The sequence below is a fragment of the Trifolium pratense genome, linkage group LG6 (genome assembly GCF_020283565.1).
Source record: "Trifolium pratense cultivar HEN17-A07 linkage group LG6, ARS_RC_1.1, whole genome shotgun sequence".
NCBI lineage: Eukaryota > Viridiplantae > Streptophyta > Magnoliopsida > Fabales > Fabaceae > Trifolium > Trifolium pratense.
Window position 1 is genome coordinate 34,201,958 of NC_060064.1, and position 27,699 is coordinate 34,229,656.

At 30.9% G+C, this 27,699-nt stretch overlaps 2 protein-coding genes, 1 long non-coding RNA gene and 1 other non-coding gene across 5 annotated transcripts; 2 read left to right on the forward strand and 2 right to left on the reverse strand.

The window, feature by feature from the left end:
- Positions 1–859: 859 nt before the first annotated feature.
- On the reverse strand, positions 860–4,032 carry LOC123890160. Of its 2 annotated transcripts, none has more exons than XR_006802734.1 (4): positions 3,630–4,032; positions 1,405–1,459; positions 1,160–1,236; positions 860–980 (listed from the first exon to the last, which is right to left on the reverse strand). It is a non-coding gene; the product is annotated as an uncharacterized LOC123890160 (long non-coding RNA). The 2 variants fall into 2 exon arrangements; XR_006802733.1 differs by having other exon boundaries at positions 1,405–1,483.
- Positions 4,033–9,735: 5,703 nt separating this feature from the next.
- On the forward strand, positions 9,736–15,057 carry LOC123889791. The gene is made up of 5 exons (XM_045939288.1): positions 9,736–10,035; positions 10,153–11,417; positions 12,840–13,253; positions 13,861–14,096; positions 14,642–15,057. Exons 1-5 carry the CDS (start codon positions 9,917–9,919, stop codon positions 14,894–14,896), a joined length of 2,289 nt encoding a protein of 762 aa, XP_045795244.1. The 5' UTR covers positions 9,736–9,916; the 3' UTR covers positions 14,897–15,057.
- Positions 15,058–17,384: 2,327 nt separating this feature from the next.
- On the forward strand, positions 17,385–19,351 carry LOC123893131 (60S ribosomal protein L34-like). Its single transcript, XM_045943054.1, has 4 exons — positions 17,385–17,603; positions 17,753–17,832; positions 18,924–19,033; positions 19,119–19,351. The coding sequence occupies exons 1-4, from the start codon at positions 17,525–17,527 to the stop codon at positions 19,210–19,212; spliced, it is 363 nt and encodes a 120-aa protein (XP_045799010.1). The 5' UTR covers positions 17,385–17,524; the 3' UTR covers positions 19,213–19,351.
- A 6,549-nt stretch (positions 19,352–25,900) lies between these two features.
- On the reverse strand, positions 25,901–25,981 carry TRNAL-CAG. The gene has a single exon. It is a non-coding gene; the product is annotated as a tRNA-Leu (tRNA).
- Between the last annotated feature and the right edge of the window lie 1,718 nt (positions 25,982–27,699).

Genomic DNA, 27,699 nt, shown 5'->3' on the forward strand with positions numbered 1-27,699 from the left:
ACAAAGCATATAATTTTTTCTTATAAAATGAACTAACAATTTTGTATTTTATTATATGCTAAGGAAAATTTACAACATGGCTCAAATTTCCATGTATATTTATATTTTGATCATATTATTTTCTCTACTTCTTGATGTAACCAACGGCAGTAAGTCATTTTTCACACAATTTTCAAATTTTACTCTTTGATATATATACTCTACATTTTGTCACCTTCTAGTAACACTTATTTAATTTGTTCTTTATTTGACATTGCAGCTCTAATCCCCTGCAATACAAAAGTTGATTGTCCAAGAAGAGTGTGCATATTTCCTCTAAGAGCGATATGTATTAAGTTTAATTGTGTGTGCGTGTAAGAGTAACAATTAAGATAAAAAATAATGCATGTTACTACACTAGTGCAGAAAGGAGATACAACTACTGGCCAAACAGACTTTCCACTACTGGCCGCGGCCAGTAGTAAATGCAGCCGACGTTGTAAGTGCACACTTTCCACGTCGGGTATTTTTATACCCGTCGTGGTATGTGTAGTTTCTTCTGTAATTATTATTTAAAATTATGGGGATTCCACGTCGGTTTTTACAAATACCCGTAGTGGTATGTATGAGATTCCACTACGGGTATTTACAATATCCGTAGTGGTATGTATGGTTTCCAGTTTTTTTTTTTTTAAGAATTGGGGATTCCACTACGGGTATTTACGCATACCCGTAGTGGTATGTATGGTTTCCAGTTTTTTTTTTAAGAATTGAGGATTCCACTACGGGTCATTACTTTTACCCGTAGTGGTATGTGTAGTTTTCACTACTGATTGTTATAAATATCAGTAGTGGTATGTTAGTTTTCACTACTGATGCATTAGCTGAAATGCAGGAATCTGAAGCTATGCCAAAGACGAAGCAATTGTTGCGACAAGACTATATCCTAATAAATAACTGGCGTACCAGTTCTTTTTCCTGCTCATTTGACTATATCATCCCTGAAAGCATCACAAAAACACCTCAAAATATAAACATTTCAATTGATTCAAGAAGGATTGTCGAAAAAAAAATAATTCAAGAAGAAACTTAGCCAAAGCAAATACAAGACTAAAAAAACAGTAACAGAAGCCTTTCACCTTACACCTCAAATAACAAAAAGCTTAAAGCTAAAGGTTACCTGATACAAAGAACTAGCAACTACCAGCCATGCCAGATAGATGTTGTAGAATAAACAAGAAGCCTTTCACTTTACTACTGCAAGATTTTCACTTTGAATTAGTCCAAGGCATCAGGCATAAGATTTTCACTATACACACAAAGTGGATACTAAAGATGCCTATTTGCCAAAACTACAAGTTTAGTATGATAATGATTGTATGCACAACTCCAAAATAAATTAAATCGTCTTAAAAATATGCATACCTGTTCTACTTCAGAGTAATCTTGTAGTGCTTGGGACTCAGATTTGCACAACCGTCTGCAATATCAACAATAAAATTCCCTAACAAAATCACCCAATGGCTTTATTAAATTAATAACTTTGAAGAGAAACAACGTGTTATTCTTATTCTGTACGTGTTCAACAATGTTGCTAGCTTGAGAAAGAGGTTCTTGGCTCTTACTAGAGAGCTTGGCCAAAGTAGTTGTATGGGTTGTATGAATGCATTCAACCACAACAATCATAGGAACAACAAGGGTAACCAAAGCCATGTGCCAAACAACAGTGAATCCGACAACAAAACCAGAAACAAAAGCAATCATGTAGTGAATAAAATTTCCTAACTAAACAAACCAAGCACACAACTCAAACACTAGTTCGATTCCAATTTAATAACACTATCACAAAAAAGAAAAAAAAAGAAGAAAAAACATTAAAACTTGAAGCATTTCCAAAAGTAACAAAACCAGGTTAAATGTTTTCCTTCAATAGCTATAGAGCCTATAGGTAAGCTAAGGTCACATTGTGGTAAACAAATGAAATATAGAAAGTGGAAGCGATTGATCGAGAAAACATACAAGAAATTTGTGATACAGATACCCCTTTTCTCTAATAATCAGAGGGATAATGCAAAAAAAATAATCTGAATTGAATGGAGCAAATATAATATATATATTACAAGTACTTGGTGGTATGATCAAAGTGAACAAATTACTTGGGGTGCAAGATTTACTGACAATGGAGAGACATTAAATGAACTCAGTAAGTTCCAAAAGAACAACTCCAAAGCTATATACATCAATTTTTTCATGGAAAATTGATTTTAATATTTTTTTTAGCACGAAAACGAATGGCATTCAGAGGCCTCGCAATAGAGACCGCGATCCTAACTAGGTCAGTACCACAGCACGTCCAAAATATAAGCTTTAAAGGAAACTATAATTTGATTAATTTGAATAACATACTCTGGATCTAGATAACCAGCAGTTCCCTTGACAACAGTTGTGATATGAGTTGCTTCTGCTTTGGTTTCCTGCTTAGAGAGGCCAAAGTCACAAACCTTAGCATTCAAATCCATGTCCAAGAGAATGTTACTACACTTGACATCGCCGTGTATGATTCTTGGTTCACTTTCAAATCCTAGCCCTTGAAATAATTTATACTATATGAAGCAAGCAAAGTTCCCCATATTAAAGCATCAGACTCAACAGGCATGTTGTTAATGAAACTTTGAGCTTCTCTTAGTCTACCTGATCGACCAAGAAGATAAACAATACAAGCATAATGAGCATAAGTAGACATACATAGGATATCATTTTATTATAGACCTTCAACTCTAGTGAGTACCATAAAGAATTATATTTAGTACTATACATTTTTATCAATTTGGTACTATACTAACAGAGTGTTCTGTTTTTCCCCTCAATCAATAGTCTTTTTCTCTAGATATTATGCTTTGTCAACAATAATCAAGAATTTGAGCAGGTAGCAAGATTACCAAGAAAAAAATTACTCTAATTAAGACAATTTGTGAGATAGTAAAAGCTAAATTACAACTTTATTGAAGTAGTAATAATTGGAAAAAATACATATAATATGAACAGTTTATGACAATAACTAATTGACATAATTGAAACTTCAGTATCTTGCACAAAGTTGTGAGCTTTTGGGTTGAGCAAAGGGGTAATTAGAGAAAAGGGGTATCTGTATTCCAAATTTCTGCAACACCCACAGGGGTGCTCTACTAAGTGACTTGTAGAATGGCCAAATAAGTTATTTGAAACAAATATGTTCACCACACCCAACTAAGATATGTTCACCACAGCCAACTTAGATGCTAGATAATTGGAAAAGGAATTTAAGGCCTATTTACTGCGATACTGAGAAGCTCGGTACTAACGGAATTAATCATTTTATTCTTTTAGATGATGCTAATGGAATATTGTCAAATATTAGCTCTGTTCATATAAGAAGCTTGAAATACCTAATTCTTTATACTCAATCAAAACATACAACAAAAAGTGTATAAATTTCAAATACCTAATTCCCATAAATTTTAAATGCCTAATTCTTCATACTCAATCAAAACATATAACAAATGAATAGATAACTTTCATATACCTAATTACCAATTTATTAATCTACCATATGATGAAAAAATTGGAACAATAAGTAAAAAATTCAACAGTAACGAAGTGAGAAACTGAACCTGAAGTTGATTTTGAAGGTTAATTGAAGAATTTGAGGAGAATTTGAAGCTTACTTTGAACAAACGAGTTGTTTGAATCTGAAGCTTAGATTGAAACGAACGAATTCGAATCTTAATCTTAGGGTGAAGACGAAGATTGAATAACTTAGGGTAAGAAGAAGGTTGAATCTGAAGGAAGATCAAACGAAGATCGAACGAAAAATCTGAATCTTGTGCTTTCGTTACTCACACGCGAGTTTGAATCTGAAGATTGAACGAGTAATTTGAACAGTTTTAGGTGAAAACGAAGAACTTGTGATTGTGATTTGGGAGAAATTGGGAAGAAATTAGGGAAGAAACTGGGAAGAAATTTGGGAACAATGAAGAATGAGAATGAAGAAATTAGGGACGACGGTGGTGTACGTTCTCGCGTTCCCGTAGGAGAAGAATTGGGAACGATAAGAATGAAAGAATGAGGAATGAACAAATTAATTAATTAATGAACACTAATAGGGATTCCACTACGGGTGAATACCAAAACTGTAGTGAAATCCAATTAAAACAAATTTTAATGTAATTACAACATTGCCACCGTGTCTACTTTTCACTACTGATTTAATAAAACCAGTAGTGAAATCCCTTGTCTATGAACTTTTCACTACCGGTATTAAAATATCAGTAGTGGAATCCTTTGGTCAAATGTATTTCACTACTGGTATTCACATACCAGTAGTGGAATCTCTAAACCAAAAGTCATTTTTCTACTAGTGCTATAATAAAGTTTATAATTTTAGTACAATGAAAAATATGTATATGTTACTTTTAAGCATATAATTTATTTGTAAATCATAAATTTTTGTGTTTTGTTATTAAATTTGCATACCATCTCGCCCAGCGATACAATGTTGTCTCCAAGCAATGGAGACTAGACTATGCAGGAAACACACACATTAGACCTCTTATTTTGTTGGCGGTTGAAATTGCCTCGCCAAATAAATCTGAAACCTAAACAAATATTTAATCAATGCAGTTGCAGGAGTCCGAACAAATTAATAGGTAGACTCATCGATGTGTGGGTTTTTTTTTAAAAAGGTCTTCGCCTTAGGTTTGGATTTTTAAAATTTTGAAATCGGTTAAGAAAAAGGTTTAGGTTAATTGCTTTGAAATTAAATAAGTTGAGCGAAAAAAGCAATTGAATTAAAAAAGTCTTGAAATTAAAAAGATGTAAAGTTTAAAAGGTTGAATGATTTAAATAAGTTATTGAATTACAGAATCATAAATAGCTTGTTAAAATAGGGCTTGAAACTAATATAAAGATTGTCTAAAATATAAATTGTTTCAAAGTTAATTTACAAGAATTAAAAATAATTTAAAGATCATATGTATACTTAAGATTCTAAAAAGCTTGAATTTGTTTCTGAGCCAGAGTAGGCTTTAGAAGTTACATGACCCTTGTTCCTTTGCAAGAACAATTATTTTTAGAGGAATAAACTAAGTAACTCCCACTTCAACGATAAACCATGATCATGACATTGTTTCACTGAATTATTTTCAACAAAATGTGCGCTTAAAATCGACGCACAATTTCATATTTGCCTTTTTCTATTGGTAGTCTGTCGAATTGACGCCGTTTTAGTACACCACATGTTAATGACGTGTGGTGGCTCGACATATGCATGAAGCTTGTATTTTGTTGGTTTTCTCTTTGTCGAACTTGCACTTTCGTCGAACCCTTTTATGTCACTGACAGATTTATATTAGTCAGTTTGCAAATTTTTATTTCAAAATTAATCGACTTATGCTTTGATTTCAGTTCTCTTCGACGATTTTTTAACTTACTTTACCACTAACAATATTAAGGTTTCATTAAAAATATTGGTTGAGTTTGTTGGTTGTGCCTGGTCTTGTTTTATGGAGGTGTATTTCTCTTAATCTAATTTTTTTCTTATAAGAAAATATCTAATTAACCTTAAAAAGGTTTATCTAATTAATTAATTGTGTATATTTATTTATAATTCAATTTCATCTATTGATATGCATAATATTGCTTTTACATATCAAAATTTATGTTTACTCCATAATCTTTTTTATTCAAATATTTAATCCAAAATAAGAATCCTAGCTAGAAGAGGAAAGTCAAGTTCTATGTATATTTATTTTATTTTATTTTATTTTTTATAATAATTTTATTTAGATTAATTTTTCGATATCTAAGAAGAGCAGAACCTAAAAGCATCTACAATGAAGAAATCTAATTTTGGATATCTAAGTGAGTCTCACGTGTACACATCACTCATTTATAATTTTTTAATATTAGTATCTAATAAGCACTTAATCTCTTCAACTCGGCACCTTTTAAAAAGCTCTAAATGGATCCCACAAATAACTCTACATCTTTATAAACGAGTCTCAAAAAATTATATTAGGTACTATGAGAGATAATACTTATTTAAGAAGTCAGAAGTGGTATATATTTGATACTAAAATGTGTTTTGCTCCAACGATAGTATCCTTAATAGGTACCATTTCATATTGAAATAGGTAGTATCATTAAAGATGGTTTAAAGGAGGAAGGAAACTTATATATAAGCACAAACAACCCAAACTACACACTTATTCACTCCTCTACCGAGGCCAATACATGACAAATTTCAATTCCTACTCATAGAAAAAGAGTAGGGGCTATCATGATTTTTGCTTAAATATTCTAATATTACTAATGGTACTTTGTGGTAAAATCATTGAGGCAAAAAAAAAAAAAACTATGTCATGATCATTTTGGATCGGGCCATATCAATACTTTATGGGCTGAGGAACAGTGTCATCCTGGTTCAAGGTTTTTGTGGGGTGCAAATATAGTGATATATAGAAACTAGAGCAACCCAATTTTGGATTATTCATGGGATTATTCGTGGGCCAACTAGGCTAATGGGTCAGCCCGGCCCATTCATTTTACTTTTTTTTTTATTCAATATTTTTTATATTATTTTGATGTATTAGTTTTTTTTATAATTATTAATTTTATTAAGATATTATTTGATGCAAGTGTAAATAATTTTTACATCAACATTAAATATCAATTAAACTCTAATTTTAGGTAAATATACCCCATTTTATTAAACTTACACGTTTAAATATATTTTTTATAATAATTTATCAATTAAATGATAATTTATCAATGATATTATTTTTACAAAAATCCATGAGGACAAAATGATACTCCCTCCGTCCCAAAATAAATTACCTGTTTGACCACAGTTATGTTTGCCAATGCACATCTTTAATCGTTAATATCTTTAGTTATGTATTATTAAAAATTATAAAAGTTATTTTAAAAATATTCATCGAGACAAATAAAACAACATCTCATATGATAATATTTGCATGTATATATTAGTAGAAAAATAAAGTCAAAGGAGATCATATGAATAGTATACCAAGTCAAAAAAAGATCATTTATTTTGGGACGGAGGGAGTAATGTTGTTGTTTTGGTACAAAATGTTATATACTCCATGAGGACTTATTTTATTTTATTTTTACAAAAAAATGTTACTCCTTCAAGTCATATTTATAAACAAAAAAACACTTCAAAATTTTAATCATTATTATAAGCAAAAATTAACTACTTTTAAATTAATTAATTAATTAATACTACTATTTTTAATATACCCTTATTTAATTCTATCTTTTTTAGACATTTATTTCACTTTTACACTTTTTAAAATGGATAATATAATAAATTTAACTCAAATTTTGCATTAAATCAAAAAAATTAATTATACTTAACTAAATTTCTTAAACATCGGCCAGGTTTTTTTACTAATATTTTTGACAGGAGGAAATATAGAGTAAGTACAGTAAATTAATTATATGTCCATTATATAATTATCGATATGTCCATTTATAGTATACTGTATAATTATCGATTATCGATAGACGGTATTATTACTTGTCATTTCCAAAGCCACGCATGGTTGAATTTTTCCTCTAAGTTCTAACCAATCATGTCTCAAACACCTACAGTCCTACACCCTACTTCGCTCTAGATTGTTGGATTAATTTTTTTTTAGGGTGTGTAGGTATCAAAGTATTCACTTAAAAAATAAATTTAGAGTAAATAGATGATATTCAATAAAAAATATACTCCCACATATTTAGAGATTAGGTTTGGTATAAAAAAACGGATAACTAATAAGTTATTTTATAGCGGATAAATTATAAGTTAGCTTTTAGCTTATAGGAAATAGAGTAGCTCGTTGAATTTGTAGGGTTTGGCAAGACTAACGGTTGAACTAACTTATAAGTATGAAATGACATAAAAAAAATATATTTAATTAATATTTAGTTTTTTAAAAGTAAGATAATAGGGCAAAATTGAAAGAAAAAATAAGAAGTTATAAAATAAGCTATAAGCTCTCTTTTAAAAATTGTTAGCAAACAGAGCTTTTAGCTTATAAGATATAAGCTAACTTATTTATCTTCTAAAACGGAGCCAAAGTTTGCATTTTAAATTTGTAGAATGATTTATATATCTAGTTTAAAAATAGACCAAATATATCAACCATTCTATAAATTAAAAAGTATTAAAATCTTATATGTATTAAAAAGTAGAGGAAAGTGACTTCAATGATTCTATCGAAGACGCCTTCATTTGGACCAACAACAAGAATGAACTGACTATAACTAGTTACTCTCCCCGAGTGACCCGATAATAACTCAATTCTTTACTATCTTTATCTTGGATATGAAAACTTAAACTTCCTAAAAAGATCAAATAAATGGTTTGGTTGGTGTGTCATGATTATTTGCCTACTTTATCTTTACTCAACCACTGCAAGATGAATCACTCTGCTACTTGCACTCGTTGTGATCTTCAAGACGCGTCTTTCCTTCATTGCATTCGGGAATGTCTTGTGCAACCTTTGGAACCACAATGGTTTTAAAAATTTGCATTTCTTCTCAAATTTAAATGTGTACGATTGACTCAAGTTGAGCTCACGAGCTCTGATCTTCTCGGTTGTTGTCTGGTGGTCTTGGAGATACTGCAACCTGATGTGCGTGAATAATAAGACTTTGTCCTGAAGTCGGCTCTCCTTCACTATCCGAGCTAATCATATTAGCGTAACTCAAACTCAAAGCTTTTGAGTTTAAAGTAAATAGATAAAACTCTTAACATTTTATTTATACTTTTCACTTAAATTAAAAAATATATATGATAATAGAAATGTTAATCAGTGTCCAACACAAGTTAAGAAACTAAATTTAAATCTTTTTCTTATAAATTGTGTACTATTTAATATTTTAAAAGTTTAAAAATTTATCTTATAAATTCATTTTTTATTTCTTATAAATTGTGTACTATTTAATATGATTAAAATATGTTTTTCAAATTTATTAAATGACCGATGTATTATAGACCAAATACATTAATCATTCAATAAAATATGTAACAAAAAAAAATTGTTCAGTGAATATTAACATGTGCCCTTATGACACACGTTAAAAAGATAATTGTGGAAATTTTTTATTGAACTTCTGATGTATTCAATTTTCCAAACATTAAATTATTTGTATCATTAAATACTATATTTCTATTTTTAGGTAGATGTGACGCACAAGTTAACATTCCCTAAAAACAAATCTTTTTGGTAAGTATTTTTATAAAGAAATCTATCAATTTTTACATTGTAAGTACAGTATTTTTTTAAAAGAAATCCATCAATTTTTACAATAAGTACAAATCTAGACTAAAACGCGTATTTTTATTTATTTACAATAAATAGAACAAGACGTAATCTTTCAATTTCACCCAATTTTATTTTTGTTCTTACTCTCTCACTCGACAAACATTGAATCAAACCACATAGTTAAAATCAAAGACACAACAACAACACCAACACTTTCATCTGATGCAAAATTCCAACAATTCTATGACATAAAACACAAGTCGCTAACATGTTCTTTTCTTAACACAATTTCAATATTACTTTTTTCTTCTTTCATTCTCTCTGAATTTCACCAATTAGGTAACACTTCAACCTCTGCTGAATCGATTCCACCATGTGAAAAAACCAATTATAAGGTGAGTTTGTACTTATATCTTTGTCTATATTGTTGTAATGTCTCATTCAAATTCATCAAAATTTTATTTTCAAACTACAAATCAAATTTTGCATGACCTTGCTCTGTTTTTGGTTCCTCTGTTTTTCTTCAAAACGAATGAACTTGTTAATTGATTCATTCACAAATTGTTTAAATTATTGTTGTTTGTGAAATTGCAGAAAAACCCATTTGAGTTTATGTGAGTATGAGTTATGTGAAAGGTTTTTTTCACATAAAGATTGAATTTTTTGGGTATTACTTTTGGGTTTTTCTTTGTAATGTTATGCAAACTCTGTTTTGGGTTTTCAACAAAGTCTGCATAAGGTATTGGAATTGAATTTGCCATTGTTTTTTTTATTTTTAATTATAGTATGGTTGAAAAATTAATACTTGTTTATTAATTTAGTTGAATTTTTTATATTTTTTGTTTTATGTTTTCAGATTCTATAGTTCTAAAGCAATGGTACCAATTTGTGGTTCTGAATTTTCCTTAGAAAATCATCAAGTTGAGTCAAAAACTGAGGCTAGTGAAGAAGAATTTTATGAATGTTTTGATGATGATGATACCAATGTGGAGTATGAAAATTTTGAAGAAATTTCTGATAGATTTTCACATGAAAGTAATGAAATTGAGTCTAATTGTAGCCAAGAAAAAGGTGAAAAAGTAGTTGAGTTTTGTTCTGAAAATTTTGATCATAGTGGAAATTTTGACCTAGAAGAAGGAGAGGAAAAATCAAAGTTGGTTTTCAAATTTCAATATCAAAATTGGAATTGCAACTTAAGTGAGGAATTGAAGGATAATTCTGGTGAAAGTAGTGAGTTTGACAAAAGGGGTGAGGTTTCTTCAACTGCCAACAAGTATGAGTTCATCTCAGGAAAGAGTTTTAGTCAATTTTTGGATAAACCTGAGGCAGCAAATTTTACTGTCAAAGAGTTCTTCATTCATTCAAATAATGTTACCGACGATGATTCGGCTGGTTTGTTATCTGAGAGTAAACTCAAGCAAGGAAATTGTGAAGAGGTTGTTAATGAGAAAATTGTTGATAATTTCTCAGAAAATTTGCACATTGAAGAGGTTTCTGAGAAGCTCAAGAATTCGGAACTGTATGCGCGTAATTTTCTTTTGGATGATGATTTCATTTGTTCAAGTTCTGATACAGATTCTATTAGTTCTTTAGATGATGGTTTTTTGTCAGATACTGATTTTGGAACAACTACTGAGCATGATACATTAGGAAACAATGAAGAAAGTGTAGAAGATTTGGACTTTATGGATGACAAAACCTTAGAAAGTTTAGATTTTGGTTATGAGCCGGATGATTTTGCCGGAGAAGATGAAGATATAATGAATGAGCTTGGAAAATTGGAAGAAGAAATCAAACATGAACAATCTGTGAAACAAAATTCAAAGAGTTTAATAGCTTTTGATCTCGAGGAATCGAACCGGTTCGATACATTATGGGAGCATCAAGATTTGTTAGAACAGCTTAAGATGGAATTGAAGAAGGTTAGAGCTACTGGTTTACCTACAATCTTTGAAGATTCTGAGTCACCAAGGATTATGGAAGATTTGAAACCATGGAAAATCGATGACAAATTTCAGCATGGTAGTAGTACTACAAATGAGCTTCCAAAATTCTACAGAAGTTACAGAGAAAGAATGAGAAAATTGGATATCTTGAATTATCAAAAGATGTATGCTTTAGGTATGTGTTTTTCTTATCCATTACCTTTAATTTTTTTACGTTTCTTTAGCAATTTTCATTTTGGTTTTAACGGGTTGTTTTAATAACCGAATCAAACATATAGTTAAGCCGGTTGAATCATAAACCAAACACTGTCTTAAGTAGCTGTTCTAAAAACCAAATCAAATAGACAATTCGACTAGTTGAGTCCTATGAAGCACGGACACTGTTCGATTAATTGAGCATTTCGACTATGGTTTTGTCTATCTTTAGATGGTTTAAAGAAGTTGAACCATTGAATCGTGGCCATGTGGTCTGGGCGGTCTGATGTCCTATTCGGTTTTTAAAACATTTGTTTTACTTGTTTACTTCCTTGTTCAAAAAAATTATATTTAACTTGCATGCTGATCAAAACCTACCTTATCTAGATCACTAAAAGTAGAGAGGTAAGGACCCTACTGAATCCGGTTAGTTGAGCATTGAGAAAGCATGAACTAACCAATTATGTGGCACAAAAGTGAATTTTGACTCACCTGTTCTCTTTCTTCTTACTCTTTTTTTATGGTTGGTCATGTTTATGGCAAGGGATTCTCATTTTTCTTATATACTCCCTCCGATTTTGAATAAAAGCAAAACATAACACTAACTTTTTAGGTTCATTGAACAAAATATGTATATTAACCATTTAACTGTCTAGATACATACTTTATTCAATAAACTTAGAAAGTTGTTTTTTGCGTATATTCAAAACCGGAGTAGTATTTTGTTATTGCAATTTGCAAGAGAGAGTGGTAGGATTGGAGGTTGGCCATTAAGGAATTGAACAACTTTTTTATGTCACATGCATGGCTCTACCCTTTGCACTCATTAATGTCAATCCTCCATTGATGGTAGTTTTGCATTTTTCCCAAAGATAGCCTTATGAGAGTTAGCATTTAGACTCTTTTCTTGTTTGTTAGTATTAACTCTAATAAGTAGAAATACTACTCCTTTGGTTGCATATATTTATTGATTACATTAGTTAAAGAAACCAAAAACATATGGTCATGTAACACAAACCAAATCTTAGGGAATTAGGTAGTAGTAAATAATAATTATATTTTAGTCCAAAGAATTTTATTATTTCTAACATGTGTCCACTAACCTTAAATTAACAAACAATATATATATTTTTGCAAAAAGCTAACTCACTTTCTTATTGTGATGTAGCACTGATTATAATGCTCCACCCAATTTTTCTATGACACTTTTTTTATTCTATCTATTAGTAAAACCCTTACCATACAAGACAATTTGGAAAGCTATTTTCCTTTGTCCTAGAAAGTTATGTTAAACTTTTATCTATGTGACCTTTTGCACCATGCTTCATTTTTAAGACTCAAATCATAGTCATTATAATACTCCTATAGTAATAATCTATTTATATTTCTTGTATTTTTATAGGTGTTATGAAATCAAAGGACCCACTAAAATCATTTTCAATTCACAAGAAAACTTCATCATCAATCACATGCATTCTTCCACGTGGCATTAACTTCTTTAGACCTAAAAATATTGATGCTGACCCAATGGAGAAGTTCATGAGAGAATTATACAGTGACTTAGAAATGGTTTATGTGGGACATTTATGTCTTTCTTGGGAATTCCTTCATTGGGAATATGAAAAAGCATTGAAGATATGGGAATCTGACCAATATGGATTGAGAAGGTTCAATGAAGTAGCTGGAGAATTTCAACAATTCCAAGTTCTTCTTCAAAGATTTATTGAGAATGAACCTTTTCAAGGTCCAAGGGTTGAAAATTATGCTAAGAATCGATGTGCCATGAGGAATCTTCTTCAAGTTCCTGTCATAAAAGGTCAGCACTTTAAAAGTAATGTGAATTCATTTTTTTTTCTTTCTCTTAGACGAAGTGGTAAGGACCACTAAAATTTGAAATTGGATTCTGTGCACTCACACTGCATGCTGTTAGGATAAATTCAAGCTAATCACTTGGATTGTCTGATCTTAAGCACCTCTCTCCGACTGTACAGAATCCGAATCCAAGACACACACACACAAAACTGTGACAGCCTAAGTTCGAATTTGGGCGAAGGCGTCCACCAATACTCTAGCTCTACCTGTCAATTTAGTTCCTAAAACTAATAATAATTTTTTAAAATTATTTTTGAATTTGAAAGTTCTGTAAACTAAATTGACCGACTCAAAAGGATTAATAAAATTTAACATTTTAAATTTCAAAACTATTTTAAAATGTTTTCATCGAAAAAACTTTTTAAAATTTTAGTAATTTTGTTTTCTTAACTAAATAGTGACTCACTATTCAAAATTGAATCTAGTGATAATTTTTTGTATGTAGGCTCCATTTTTCTTTGAGCTATGTGGGGGACCATATGTAAAATTTTAAATGTGTGACAAAATAGTTCCTCCTCGTGGTTTTAAAATTCTTCTATTATTGTTTGCAGAAGACAAAGGCAAGGATAAAAAGAAGTATAGAAAAAGAGAAATTGACAATGATGCCATCACAAGTGACATGCTAGTAGAAATTTTAGAAGAATCAATAAGAATAATTTGGCGTTTTATAAGAGGTGATAAAGATGCATCAAACTTGAAAATTAAATGTCATAAAGAACATCATGTGGAGCTACAAGACCCTGCTGATTCACAACTTTTAGTAGAGATTCGAATGGATCTTCAAAAGGTAATTGAAGTTTCTAATGAGACTTAATTTTAATATATGCTTAATTAAAAATATTCTTAGTCTCTTAAAATGAGTAAATTTTTTATCTCTTATTTTTTTTAAAAGGCCCTCTTAATTTATTAAAGAATTTAATTCATATGCATTTACAATTTAATTTTCTTTACACTTTCGGTCAAATATGTAGTATAACCATTCGATCATTAAAATAGTTTGACTTTTATCATATTTAAGTTAAAAATCGTAGTAGTACAACAGATGAATTGTGATTGGTTGTCTATTTAAAAAATTTATGTCGTCGTAAATTAATTTTGCATTTACATCAAATGAGAATCCATTTTGCTATCATATATAAGTTCACTTTTTATGTGAAAAAAAAATTACTATAAAATGTTGGATTTTCATTAGACGTTAATATAAAACTAATTTATGCCGACAAGTCTCATGTCCCATTTTCTCAAAAAACATATCTATTTTTTTTAATGTCATATAACCCAATTTTATTGTTTTAAAGTTTTTTTTTTGAATTTTTGTTTGGATTTTTACAGAAAGAAAAGAAATTAAGGGAGATTTTGAAGAGTGAAAGCTGCATATTGAAGAAATTCCAAAAGCATAATGAAGATGGAACAGATCCAGTTCTTTACTTCTTCTCTCAAGTAGATATGAAATTGGTTTGGAGAGTATTGAATATGTCAAGGATAACGACGGATCAACTAGCATGGTGTCGTAGCAAATTAAATAAAATCAATTTTGTAAACCGTAGGATTCATGTAGAACCATCATTCTTACTTTTTCCTAGTTAATCATGATTATATTAATTGATATTTAGTGCATATGGTCCTTTACATTTAGGTGGTCATTATTGAATTAGTCAAGAATTTTGGAGCATGTCTAACAAGTTGCTTGGCCTAATTTGTACAATTTCCATTTGGTGCCATGCAATGCAAATAAGCTTACATAAATAGATGAAAGATTTAAATAAGATTTTGTTTGTTTTTGTTAGTTACATCCAAAAAAAAGTCCACATAATGCGTGCGGTTTAGTTCGATTTTGAGTATAAAAGTCATTCTAACCGCGAGATAAAAATGTGTGCGGTTCAGTTTGGTTCGATTGATTTTTAAAAGTCATCCAAATCAAACCAAACCAATGCGGTTAGGGTTGGTTCGGTCACAGGTTTATCACGATATAAAAAAGGGTCATGTTATTTTCCTTTTTTAGTATGCTTAACATGTGCTCGCGGACACTGTTTAGCATGATCCTATTTTTAAACGGTATAGTTTTGAAACGTGTGAAATGATATATTTTGACAGCCTATTATTTTATGGACTCAATTTGGGTTGGTTGCTAATAGTTGATAAAATTAAGTTAAGTATTGCAGTTTGGTTTGATTTGGTTTTCTGAAATGAAATCCGCAAACAAAACCAAACCGTGCGGTTTAGAAGAAAAATAATCCGTACGGTTAAAACTAAATGCGATTTTTTGCGGTTTCGGTTTGGATTGGTTCAGTTTGCGGTTTTACTTTTGGATTGATTCGGATACGATCACCCCTAATACTTCAGGATGGAAAGAAGCAACTTCATATATCCATTCTATTTTGTAATGTTTTGGTTAATTATACTTTCGACTCTCTAAATACTACAATTGTGGAATTTTGACCTCCATCTTTTTTAGCGATTTTGGTTTTCATATATTTCATCATGTGATTTAGTATCCCTTATGATATTAAAGAACACTCTCTTCAATGAAAAGCTCAATTGCAATTTGATCAACCTTGTTCAACAAAAACTCGACTATAACTCTAAGAATCCTACACCGTAGTAGAAAAATAATTCTTCACTTTTCTCTTATACTAAGAAAATAGAATCATAGAATTCTATAATCTTCATTTTCTGAATGTAAATTGAATGAATGAGAATGCCCATCACTAATGGTTTAATATGGTATAAGTTAATGTGAAGAAATGACAATAAGTTATTGTGAAAGAAAGGACAATGTAATGGTTGAAACCGCAAAAGAAGTGATTTAGTTATCTATTGCATATGTGGTTGATTAATCGTTTAGCTTGTTTAGAGATTAACAATAGATAATTTGTTGTTTGAGGTTTTAATCAATTTTTTTGTGATGTAATTTTGTTAAGTTAGTCAGATCTCACACTCCATATCTTATGAATTCAGTTGGTTTATTAAGAAGATCAAAGGTATCCACAAATTCTAGTTCAACTGATAAAAATGTCTAAATTGTTAGTGTTGGATGTCATGACCGAGATTCGAATCCCGTTCTCTTCACTTTGTATGTGTGTCTTTTCAATAACTTTGTCGTCGATCAATAGAAAAAAAACCAAATGTTATTCTTTACCGTTGAGTATTAAGTATTAACCACCGTAAAAAAAAAGTATTAACCGTTGTCATAAAATGAGTAGAAACTAGTATGGACACCCGTGCCAAGCACGGGCTGGAAAAGCCTAATTGATTTTTACAAATTTAACAATTATTGTGTGATTTATATATTATTATTCTTTATTTTGAAATTAATTTTTTTTATGCTATTTTCTTTTGTTTAATTTTATGCTAAAATTTTATTAAGACAAAAAGAAATAGATTAAAACTAAGGGATGTAAACCGAAACGGCGATTTTTCTTCGATTTTTCCAATTTTAAAATTTTGTAGTTTTCAACCCGATATGGATCGGACATAGACACCGTTCAACTGATCGGACCAACCGGTTTAGTCCGATTTTAAAACTCGCTTGATTTAAGTTCATAAGAAAACTGAAAAAAAAAATTCATAATTTAAAAGAAAACGAAAACGACATCAAAAATATGAGAAAAATGAGTATGCACTAATGGTGTAAAATAATTTTATATTGTCAACCAATAACAACCATGTTTTCCGTCACTTCACACCACTTTCTTGATATGATATGTCAAATTGACAATTTTTTATTACATGATAGTGTAAAATTATTTTACACTGTCAGTGCATCTTCATTAAACTCAAAAAATATTACACAATAGAATTTGAAGTAGAAGAGACTAACTAAAGTTTAAGTAGACAAGAAAGTGGTGTGAAGTGACAAATTCAAGAATAAAATTTAAATAAATTAATTTTTTTGTGTAAATCAGGTATCATCTGCACGCAACTGCAGGTTTAATTCCTCGAGCCTTGTGGAACCCAAATGGGTAGCAAAGAAGATTTAAAGATTCGAACAAGACTTATGTTTTTTTTTTTTTTGTTGTTGAATGGCCAACATATGACTTATATTTTTGGGCTTATTCTAAGGCTTATAAAACACAAACAAAACAAAAAAAAAGCCCAATTAAAGATTAAGGTAAATCTAGGGTTTTTCAAGAACCCACCATTTATAACACAAACAAACACAATCGAACACGCCCCTCTTTCATTTTCTAGGGTTTCATCACAACAACAATCACCATGGCTGTGAGACTCACATACCGAAGCCGTCATAGCTATGCCACCAAATCCAACCAGCATCGTATTGTTAAGACTCCTGGTAATGATTTTCTTCACTCAATTTGTTCTATTTTCCGTTCTGATGAATCTGATCCATGTTCTGTTTTTTCTCATTTTCTCAAAAAAAATTGATTTTTTTAGTATTGAAGTGTTTTCTAACTGATATTTGAAAATGGGTTTGTTTTTTAGGTGGAAAGTTGGTTTATCAGACCACAAAAAAGAGAGCTAGTGGACCTAAGTGTCCTGTTACTGGAAAGAGGATCCAAGGGGTATGAATCTATATGATAATGTTCTATTTTTGTATATTTTTTTAGAAATTATTATGTTAAACATAAGATTAGCGATTCATTGTGTAGATTATTCATTGTTTATGAAATGATTTGTGTTTGTCTATGTCATGTGAAATAGGTTGAATTTGAAGTGATAATATGAGAATTGTTTTGTATTGTGATTGATGTTAATTGGATGTTGAGCTTATTGTAGAATCAATTATTGGTTTTTTGGTATTATTGTGGGAATGTTGGTAGGGGTGAGAGTTGGTTTTTTTTACTATCTTTTATGATTTATCTGATAAGAGTCTGTTGTTTATGATTCTTGTAATGAAGAGTTTGTTTGCTGCCTTGGTTCTGTTATGATTTCTGGATTTATAGGAAGATTTAAGTAACCTAATTCACTAATTCTGCTGCATTTGTGTCATGAATGTGGTCATTTGGTTCTGTCATGATACATTGTTTTTAATTGTTGATTATGGCTGTGATCCAAATATCCACCACACGTAGACTTTTTTGTTACCTTTGCTCGAAACATGATTGATATAATAAGGGTTTCCTCCTATTACCGTTGACACAGAATTTGTAATTCTATAAGAATGAAACTTAGATGCAGTGTTATTTGCATTGTTCTTCTCACAGAGACAGTTTTTTTCCCATAGAAATACTCTTTCAAAGTTATTGGCGACAATCATAAGTTTTTTCTATTGTGAACAGCAAGAACGAACAATGCATATAACACCGCACCTAAGTTTTGTCCGTTCTTTAATTCCAAGAATGCAATTCAACAACTTTGGTTAAGGAACATCTGATGAATGTATTACTATGTTATGTTATGTTACTATACAAGAATTTTGAACCTTTCCTACCTTCTACTTTTCTCCTTGCTATCGTGTTATTTTTTTTTTTCAAAATTTTCATTGCTTTTTCCCGGTTTTTTTTGTCATGACTTGCGCTTCTTGTTCATTGTTGCGTGTTTCAACTTGAATGTTACATGATCTTTATGTGTCTTACTCTGTCAAACTACGGAGTGATAATAATCACGGTGTTTTCTTCTATCATGATTGTTCTGATCTAGAATTAATCTGCAGATTCCACACTTGAGACCTACTGAATACAAGAGGTCTAGATTGCCTCGTAACCGTAGGACCGTCAACCGGGCATACGGAGGTGTCTTGTCTGGAGGAGCTGTTAGGGAAAGGTATTTTGCACATAATATCACAAGACATTTACATTTAAATTTGAGTGATTGTGGTAAACTCAAATGCTGTTCAATCTTTGTACAGGATTATTCGTGCTTTCCTTGTTGAAGAGCAAAAAATCGTAAAGAAGGTTTTGAAGATCCAGAAGACAAAAGAAAAGCTAGCAGCCAAGAGTTAAGCAGAGTTGATCATTGATGAAAAAAAGTTAAAAATCCATTTGTCAAGTTTTGTGTTCAAGAGTTTTGATTTTTAATGTTGTTAATTATGAATGTGGAACTTAGTTTGAAATTAATTTCATGGAGTTGTATTTTCTGGTAGTTTATATTTTAATTATACATTATTGGATTCTGTTGTTCCAGTGCATATTTTAAATGGTAAACCTTAAATACCGTTTCTGGTAACTTTTGAAATTTGAAATTTGAAATTTGAATTTTAGCTACAAAAATTGATTTTAATATATTTGGTATGCATTCATTACTATGCATTTACTATGACATTTACAATGTAAAATTTTAAATAACATGACAATATGTTACATATACTAAATCTATATTAATATTAATTTTTTGTATAAAAAAACTTCTTTTGATACGAAGATTTCTTTCTAATAGGAGTCGAATTCGGGTTCTTAACATCAATCTCTCTCAACTCAATATAATAATTATTGGATCTTTATGTATTTCGTTTGAAAGTAATACATTAATAATTGTTAAATTGGCTAATAGCACTCATTCTATTACTCACTCATCCTCATTCAGCTTCTAAAATTCATATCAACACCATCTATTTCTTTTTCTATATGATTATTCTCCACGTCTAAAAAAAATAATAAATTTTTTTAGAGTATCAAGTACCAACAGAAAAGAAAATAACTTGAAAATGCTGATGAGGAACGAGTAAGGCAATAATAAGATTATGGAAATTGGAATGCAATTGTGACTTGTGAGAATAGAGGAATTTATGGATACATATTTATGTGAATTTTTGCTGAGATTTTTTCTAGATTTTATTTCATCACTTTTATTGTTTCTCTCTATCATCCATTAGGTTTATCTAATGATTAATATATTTAGTTGAGAGATTGGTTTAGAGACTTCTTAAGGAGTAGATAAAAACTCTGGAATTTGAGTTAGACTTCATTATATTGTAGATTCATGGAATAATTTTTTGTTTGTTTTTATTAATATAATAAAGAGATAGATATACTGATATAGGTAAAAGATGGGACGAATCCTGCTTTATCCCTAGTGTCTATCTTCGCCTTATTAAATAAAAAAAAGAAAAGAAAGATTCATATAAAAATATATGATATAATTGCCTTGAGTATGAAACAATTGTTTTAGGATTCAACCTTTCAGCTCCAAATCCACTGCAGTACTGTGTTGTTAACAGCAAAACTCCGACAAGAATTTCCACATGGATCTCCGATCTCAGCTGCATCAGAAGAAAATGGAGACAGAGGCATAGGTGGTATTCCTCCCCGAGGAACTTATCCACGATGTTGTTTCCTTTCTTCCTGTGAAATCTCTCATTCGACTGAAGTGCGTGATAAAATCATGGAAGTCCCTCATCTCCGAACCCACCTTTGTCAAATTCCACCTTAATCGATCTTCACGCAATGCAGACCTCACAATTGTATCTTCTACCATAGATTACTGGGCTGGCAGTGTTGCGACTTTCATAAAGTTTGGTTAATTAACTATAAATTGCAGGGTTCATACAAGAATGACTCACTTGGACTAGAGTTTGATCCACTAATCCCTGGTGAGTGGTGACCCAAAACTAACAGGAGAATATGTGATAACACACTTGTTAGGGATTCAATTAAGTCATTCCAAATGGTGGGACTTAACAGCACTTTTAATCATTCTCGTATGTTATAGACTTCTTTTCTTTATCATTCTAGTTAAAGAAGTCCCACATTGCTTGCGGAATGACCTAAATATGTGTTTATAAAGTAGAGTCAATCATCACCTTACAAGCTGGTTTTGTAAGGATGGGCAGGTTAGACTCAATACTCAAATCTAAGAATCGTCAAGTTCAAAGAAATAGCATCACCATTATTTGAAACACTTTATGCCAAAAGAACCATACAACAGCTTGAAAAAAGACCTTCTTTTAGGAACATGCCAAATTTTCCTTCTCTAAGGCATCAACCACTTCATTCACTATTTTTGAGTTTTCCTAGCACTTGTGCCTGGTTAACGTCTTCATATATATATAAAATTTTGCTGAGTTAAAAAAAAGAAGCTTCAATCTTCAATAGTGATCAGAATCACCAATTTTTTCCCAAAATTCGGAAAACCTTTACAATGGCAAAGAACCCATTTTATTTATAGCCAAAAATCTGGATATGAAGTGGCGCCACGCACCAGTTTTGCTGCGCTACGAGCCAGGAATTCTGCGCCATGCGCACACCAACCACATAAACCTGTGCCGCGCGCCAACGCCATTTTTAAACAAGTATAATACTCAAAGATTGCGTCCCGTGCCGGATACTCTTCGCAACACACAGCTATCAACAACAAAAGCCAACAAGAACAATGAATGCGTCCCACGCATAATGCGCTGCAACAAGAACAAAATTTATTTTTTTTCTTTTCTTCTAATACAAGTCATCTCTACTTTGAGTAATTTCTCACTAAATTTACACTAAAAAAACATCAAAATACTCTATAAACTATTTTAAATTGATAAAGTTTTCATATAGTGATTCACCCCTACTGTTGTCTGATCCAACCTCTTTCTTTTGGCCTGACCTGTTTATTAAAAATGTCAGGCTTAGGCTTTGAAAAAAGTCTGTTTACATAAATAGGTCAGACTCATGCTTCTAAAAAAGCTACAAAGCCTGATAGGCCGGCCTGTTTATATTTAATTATTATTATTTATATAATATTATTATTCATATTTTTTTTTTGCCAAAGAAAAATATATTATTATTTAATCATATTTGTTATTTTATTAACTTTTATTTTTTTTTGAAACATATTTTATTAACTTTTAATTATTGTGCTAATCATTTTATTAGCTTTTTCTTAATGTTGAAGAAATTATAAAAATTTAAATATGAAATAGGTTTTTAAGACCTGTTTAGCCTATTTAAAAAGACTATATAGAGACCTTTATGTAACACATGCTTTTAAATAGGCTACAAGGTCATACCGGGCTTTAAAAAGGCTCCAGACCAAAATAAATAACATTTTGATAGTCCGTAAGACAGACTCAGGCCTGAAGAAAAATCGTAGGTCAGGCTCAGGCCTATCAAGGCCTGGCCTGGCCCGTTCCCAACCCTACCTATTCCCAACCCTATATATTTATAATATATAGTTATTAGGATTAATCGTTTCGGCTCCAATCTGCGCACCGTTTTTAACAGCAAACTTCCTGCATGAAGAAAGTGGAGGCGGAGGCATCAGCGATATTTCTCCCTGAGGAACTTATCGTTGAAGTGCTTTTGTTTCTTTCTTTGAAATCTATCACTCGATTTAAGTGTGTGAGTAAATCATTTAACACCCTCATCTCAGATCGCAAATTCATCAAATTGCACCTTCATCGATCTTCACAAAAAACATACCGCACACTTGTATACGACGACAAAGATTATAGGAATGGCAGTTGTTCCGTGTCCTTCACTTCTATTCATATGCTCCAGAACCCTCCAAACAATATCACCACCGTTCCTTATCGTCGACGGCGTATTAAGTACTGTTACTCTGTAGTTGGTTCCTGTAATGGATTGTTATGCTTGAGTGGTTATCGGTATGGTGAGTGGTGGTTTCGTTTTTGGAACCCAGCTACACATTAAATTATCCAAAAAATTAGGTTCTTTTCGCCAAAGTTTTGAGTGCCACAATTTGTCTTCTAATTTCACGCTGGGGTATGATATATCAAAAGACACTTTTAAGTTGGTGCATTTCATTCCAAGAACAACAAACGTAAGAATTTTAAGTTTAACCGATAATGTTTGGAGAAATATTCAAAATTCTCCAGTGGCCTATCATAATTATCAGACAAATGTTGTGCATTTTGTTAGAATTAGAGATACACAAATAGGAAAAGAGAAAGAGACAGCTAGGGTTTCAATAGAATACCAATAGCTTAACATTACAATTGCATTACTTGAGAATATATATATAAAACCTAATGGACTCTAAATTAACAGGCCCAATAACACAGCCTATTATTATTTTATTATATAACACATTTGAGGGGTAGTGTTAACTGGTTGCCATTTGGCAATAAAACATGTTATGATTATAATCACAGGAATATTGCTATTGAGGAATTCGTGATTATTTCACTTGATTTGGAGAACGAGACACATATTAAGTTGTTAACTCCTGAGGGTTTTAATGAAGTGCCGTTCGTTATGCCAAATCTAAGTGAGTTAAAGGATTGTCTTTGTTTTTCTCATGATTTTCAAAAAACTCATTTTGTTATATGGCAAATGAAGTTATTTGGAGTTCAAGAGTCTTGGATTCAGTTACTTAAAGTTAGTTATCATAATTTTCAACAAGATTATCACTTTAATGATTGCTTGGATTGTCAAATGTTGCCAATATGTCTTTCAGAGAAAAATGATACACTATTATTGACAAACAATATTAAACGCCAAGCAATCCTCTATAATTTGAGAGATAATAGAACAGAATGGACTCAAAGGATCAATGAACTTCGGGGGTTCAATCGCGTGGATTATGTTGAAAGCTTGGTTTGGTATTGTTAAAAGTAAGTTTCTGTACATCAATTTACCTGTTTGAATTTGTGTTAATACTCGTTTTTCGTGTTTGGCAACACACTTTCACATTTTCTTCATACTTGATAGGCATTGTTTTCACACAATTGGAAACCTATGCATAATATTGATCTTTTAGTGTCTTTTTTGTGTTTTCCTATGTGGTTTTTGTGTTCACAGAACAATTGAGACAAGTCATTTGACTTTGACTAATTATTATAACTATAGATCTATTGATGATGAGAAAAGAAAAACCAGAATCATCTTATTTCTTTTTAATTTCATTTAATTTACTTCAAAATTTTGTTAAAGATCCTATTTTTATGCTTAGAGCTTGGTTATCTGTCCTAAGTTTAAGTATGAAGAATCTTGGGCTGAGTTCCTTAAAATTAGTTATCATAATTCATAATCTTGAAATAGATAATCACTCTAATGATCGCTTTTTCCGTTTGTTTGTCGCCGATATGGCTTTCTGAGATGAATGATACACTATTGTTGGTGAATAATGCTGAATGCTCAACAATTCTCTATAATTGGAGAGATAATAGAGCACAAAAGATCAATAAACCTTTGTGGTTTGATGCCACCTTGCATTATGTTGAAAGCTTGGTTTCATATTGTTGAAAGTATGTTCCTCTATAACAATTTACTTGTTTGAATTTGTGTCAATACATGTATGCTATATACTATATGTCGTGCGATCATTTTATTATGATGAAATTGATTTGTTGAATGATTATGATAATCTTTGAATCAAATGAAGATGTACTGTGTGATTATTTTCTCATGGTGACTTTGATTTTATTATACTGTTGAATGATTATGTATCGCCTATTATTAAATAACCCCATTACATGTGGTGTGCAGATTTGTATTCATGGTGGCACAGTTGAAGGCTGTATCCGCATGATTCAATGTTGGCCAGCTCCTGGTGCTGCTATCTGGCGGCCTCTTTCTTTGGGTGGTTTTTCTGCTATCTGGTGCTGCTATATGCTCTCTCTGGTCTGTGTTCACAGCAGTTTAAGGCCTGGTTGTCCTGTTAGGGCATAAATATCGCCTGAGCCAAATCGTTCCTACTGTTCCCAATTGAAAGTTGTCAAAGGCATATGGATATTCGATGTGTAATGGCCGTTCATTGGGGTTTGGTAGGACTCATTTTAGAGTTTTTAATAAGTTGTATGGATATTTAAGAAATGTGGTTGAGTTGTTTAAATAATCGGGAAGTATGAAATAATGTGGTTGAGTTTTTTCCTGCTATCAGTTTGTCTTGTTTACTTTTTGTTCTGCTTTAGTTTTTGGAGTTCGCGGTGAGTACTGGTTCATTTTTTTCTTGCACGTTGTCAGGTATATAAGAAAATTGTTGTCCAGCTCCTTACTAACCATCTCTAATTAGATTAATGAACAATTTTTTCCCTTTCTTGCATTTTGTATTATTTATGTTTAGGTATGTCTTAGTTGTGTCTGAATACTACATAGCGTTCTTTGAGAAACAATAACTTGAATCACAAACAATAGCTTGAATAAGAAATTGTGCTTTCTTTTAATGCAAAGTTAAAACTAAGACATTATAAACTTCTTCATATAAATCATATCAAAGTTTCTTCATAGTAAACAATTGATCTAAATCATTCCAAATTTAAACCATTTTTACTTGCATTACAATATTGATCATATCATATTAATGCAATATTTCCAAACATGCAAGCTACTGAAATTAAGTTGTTCTAATTATCTATGAAGCAAGCTTGATTTTGCATCAATAAATGGAAAATGATTTTTCCATTATACACTTCCTTGGTTTAAAAACAAAACTTGGTTTGTGAAATCATGATTACTTTAGCAAAATGTAATGACAAGTATCATCAATAGTTTATTGCAAAAGCAAAATGCAATCTCACAAGTATTATCACATTTTGTGCTCTTGTAGAATTTTGTCTAAATATTCCATAAAAAAAATTATTTAATTATATAAATGACCTAATAAATTATATGATGGGCCGGGCTTATTAACATCTTAGCAAGATTGGTTCAAACGCCCAAGATCAGTAAATAGAATCACTCATTGAAGAAAGCATGTAACCAAAAAAAAAAAAAAATCACTTATTGAAGAAAGCAAAATAAAATGAAAAATTGTCAAGAATGGGATTCGAACCCATGCCCTTTCGGACCAGTACCTGAAACTGGCGCCTTAGACCAACTCGGCCATCTTGACTTATATTACTACCAATATCAATAAGCTATATAGCATGCAGCAAATAGAATTGTTTATGTCACATACTATATTTTTCCTCCATTGGTAAGTTTAATTAAATATTTTTTTTCCTCCATACAATTATTTACCTCACATATATAACTCGTTATCCATTGTTAAGTTTAATTAAATATTTTTTTCCTGCATACACTTTTAAAATAAGTTTATGTCAAAACATTAGTTCAATTAATTAGGTGATTAGCATTGGCAAGAGAAGCAAGGTTATATTATTGTGTTGGGCAAAATAAACATAAAAAATGAACTGAAATATTATTGTCTAGAACTAGATAGTTTTTCTTAGCTTTGACTAAGAAATACTCCATTGTTCTAGTGTAACAGAAAAATCTTGAATTTCTTAGAAACAGACGCCGAAAGTAGTTTATAAATAACATTAACACTCTTAAACCTATCAAGATATCATATACGAATAACAAAACGGTGAGAATTGACACAATTAACCATACCAGAAAATCCATAAAAAAATATGGACTTGAGGTGGGAACAATGTGCTATGGATGACTCTTATTTTGATGTTTGAATGTTGTCACTTATTTTTGTGGTGTCTACATGATTGTAGAAGATATGTATTAACTATTAACTGTTCTATTCACAGCCACCCTTGTGATTGGGTTTTATGTTTTATTTAATTGGATTTATAGTTCTTCATAAAAGAAAAAACATTACATCGAGGGCTAGTCCCACACAATTTGATCATATATAGCTAGGAAACATTATATGGCCATTTTGTCTGAGGCTGTGAATATAAGATATACTAATAATTGAATTTGAGGAATGCTAGTTTTATAATCTACTATTAATGAAATATGATAAGTATCATGTATAAATTTATTTTATTTGTTGGATTAATAAATAATACTAAATCAAATGAGATATGATGAAATATTTATTATATGGTGGAAAAAAAATCTTGCATGTCATGAAAGTTAGAGATATGGATTACCTATACTCACATTTAAACATACAGTAACAAATAAAATAAAAATATGATAACATCAACTATTTGACTTTTAAATAATTTTGAAGCTAGTTCGAGGTGCATGCATGGAGTGGATGAACTACGATATCGTTTCGTCTGCAAAATCTGATGTTCCAATAGCATCCCTCCATTTTTCTATTTCTTTTTAGTTACATTTAGAGGCGGATTGTACGTAGTGTAGGCTAGGGCAGACCATGGTCCACCAAAAAATTTATTATTTTTCTACCACAAATTTTCCGACGATACCGGGTTTCAAGTAACTCAGGGTTGAAGAACATTTCATCAACCATTTGACCTCTCGGGAAACAGGCCAGCCTCTACCACAAATTTTGACTAAGCTCTGCTATTTATTACATTTTTTTTAATTTATTAAACAAATTAAATCAAAGATGAAACTATATTCATATGGTCATCTTTTTTATCTTCTTTTTATCAGTAATATGCTCCTCTAGTTAATCATTTTAGTTATTTTTTTGCATTTCGATTGTAATTTGTTCTTTAAAGGTAAGTATGAACTGTCTTGCTAAGAACGATGTTGCATCAGAAGACTCATTGTAAATTTGGAACCGGTGTCATAGTCAACTCTATCATGTTATTCTCGTGGAGGTTTAGATATTGTTTCCATTAGATGTAGTTTTTTTTTTCTTGTTTTGTTTTATCTTTTTATTTTTCTATATGATAA

Coding starts and splice junctions, on each gene's coding strand:
- LOC123889791 (XM_045939288.1), top strand. CDS start 9,917: ATGAGTTATGTGAAAGGTTTTTTTCACATAAAGATTGAATTTTTTGGG. Junction 11,418..12,839: donor TCAAAAGATGTATGCTTTAG/GTATGTGTTTTT, acceptor GTATTTTTATAG/GTGTTATGAAATCAAAGGAC. Junction 14,097..14,641: donor TTCGAATGGATCTTCAAAAG/GTAATTGAAGTT, acceptor GGATTTTTACAG/AAAGAAAAGAAATTAAGGGA.
- LOC123893131 (XM_045943054.1), top strand. CDS start 17,525: ATGGCTGTGAGACTCACATACCGAAGCCGTCATAGCTATGCCACCAAA. Junction 17,604..17,752: donor TCGTATTGTTAAGACTCCTG/GTAATGATTTTC, acceptor TTTGTTTTTTAG/GTGGAAAGTTGGTTTATCAG. Junction 19,034..19,118: donor GGAGGAGCTGTTAGGGAAAG/GTATTTTGCACA, acceptor ATCTTTGTACAG/GATTATTCGTGCTTTCCTTG.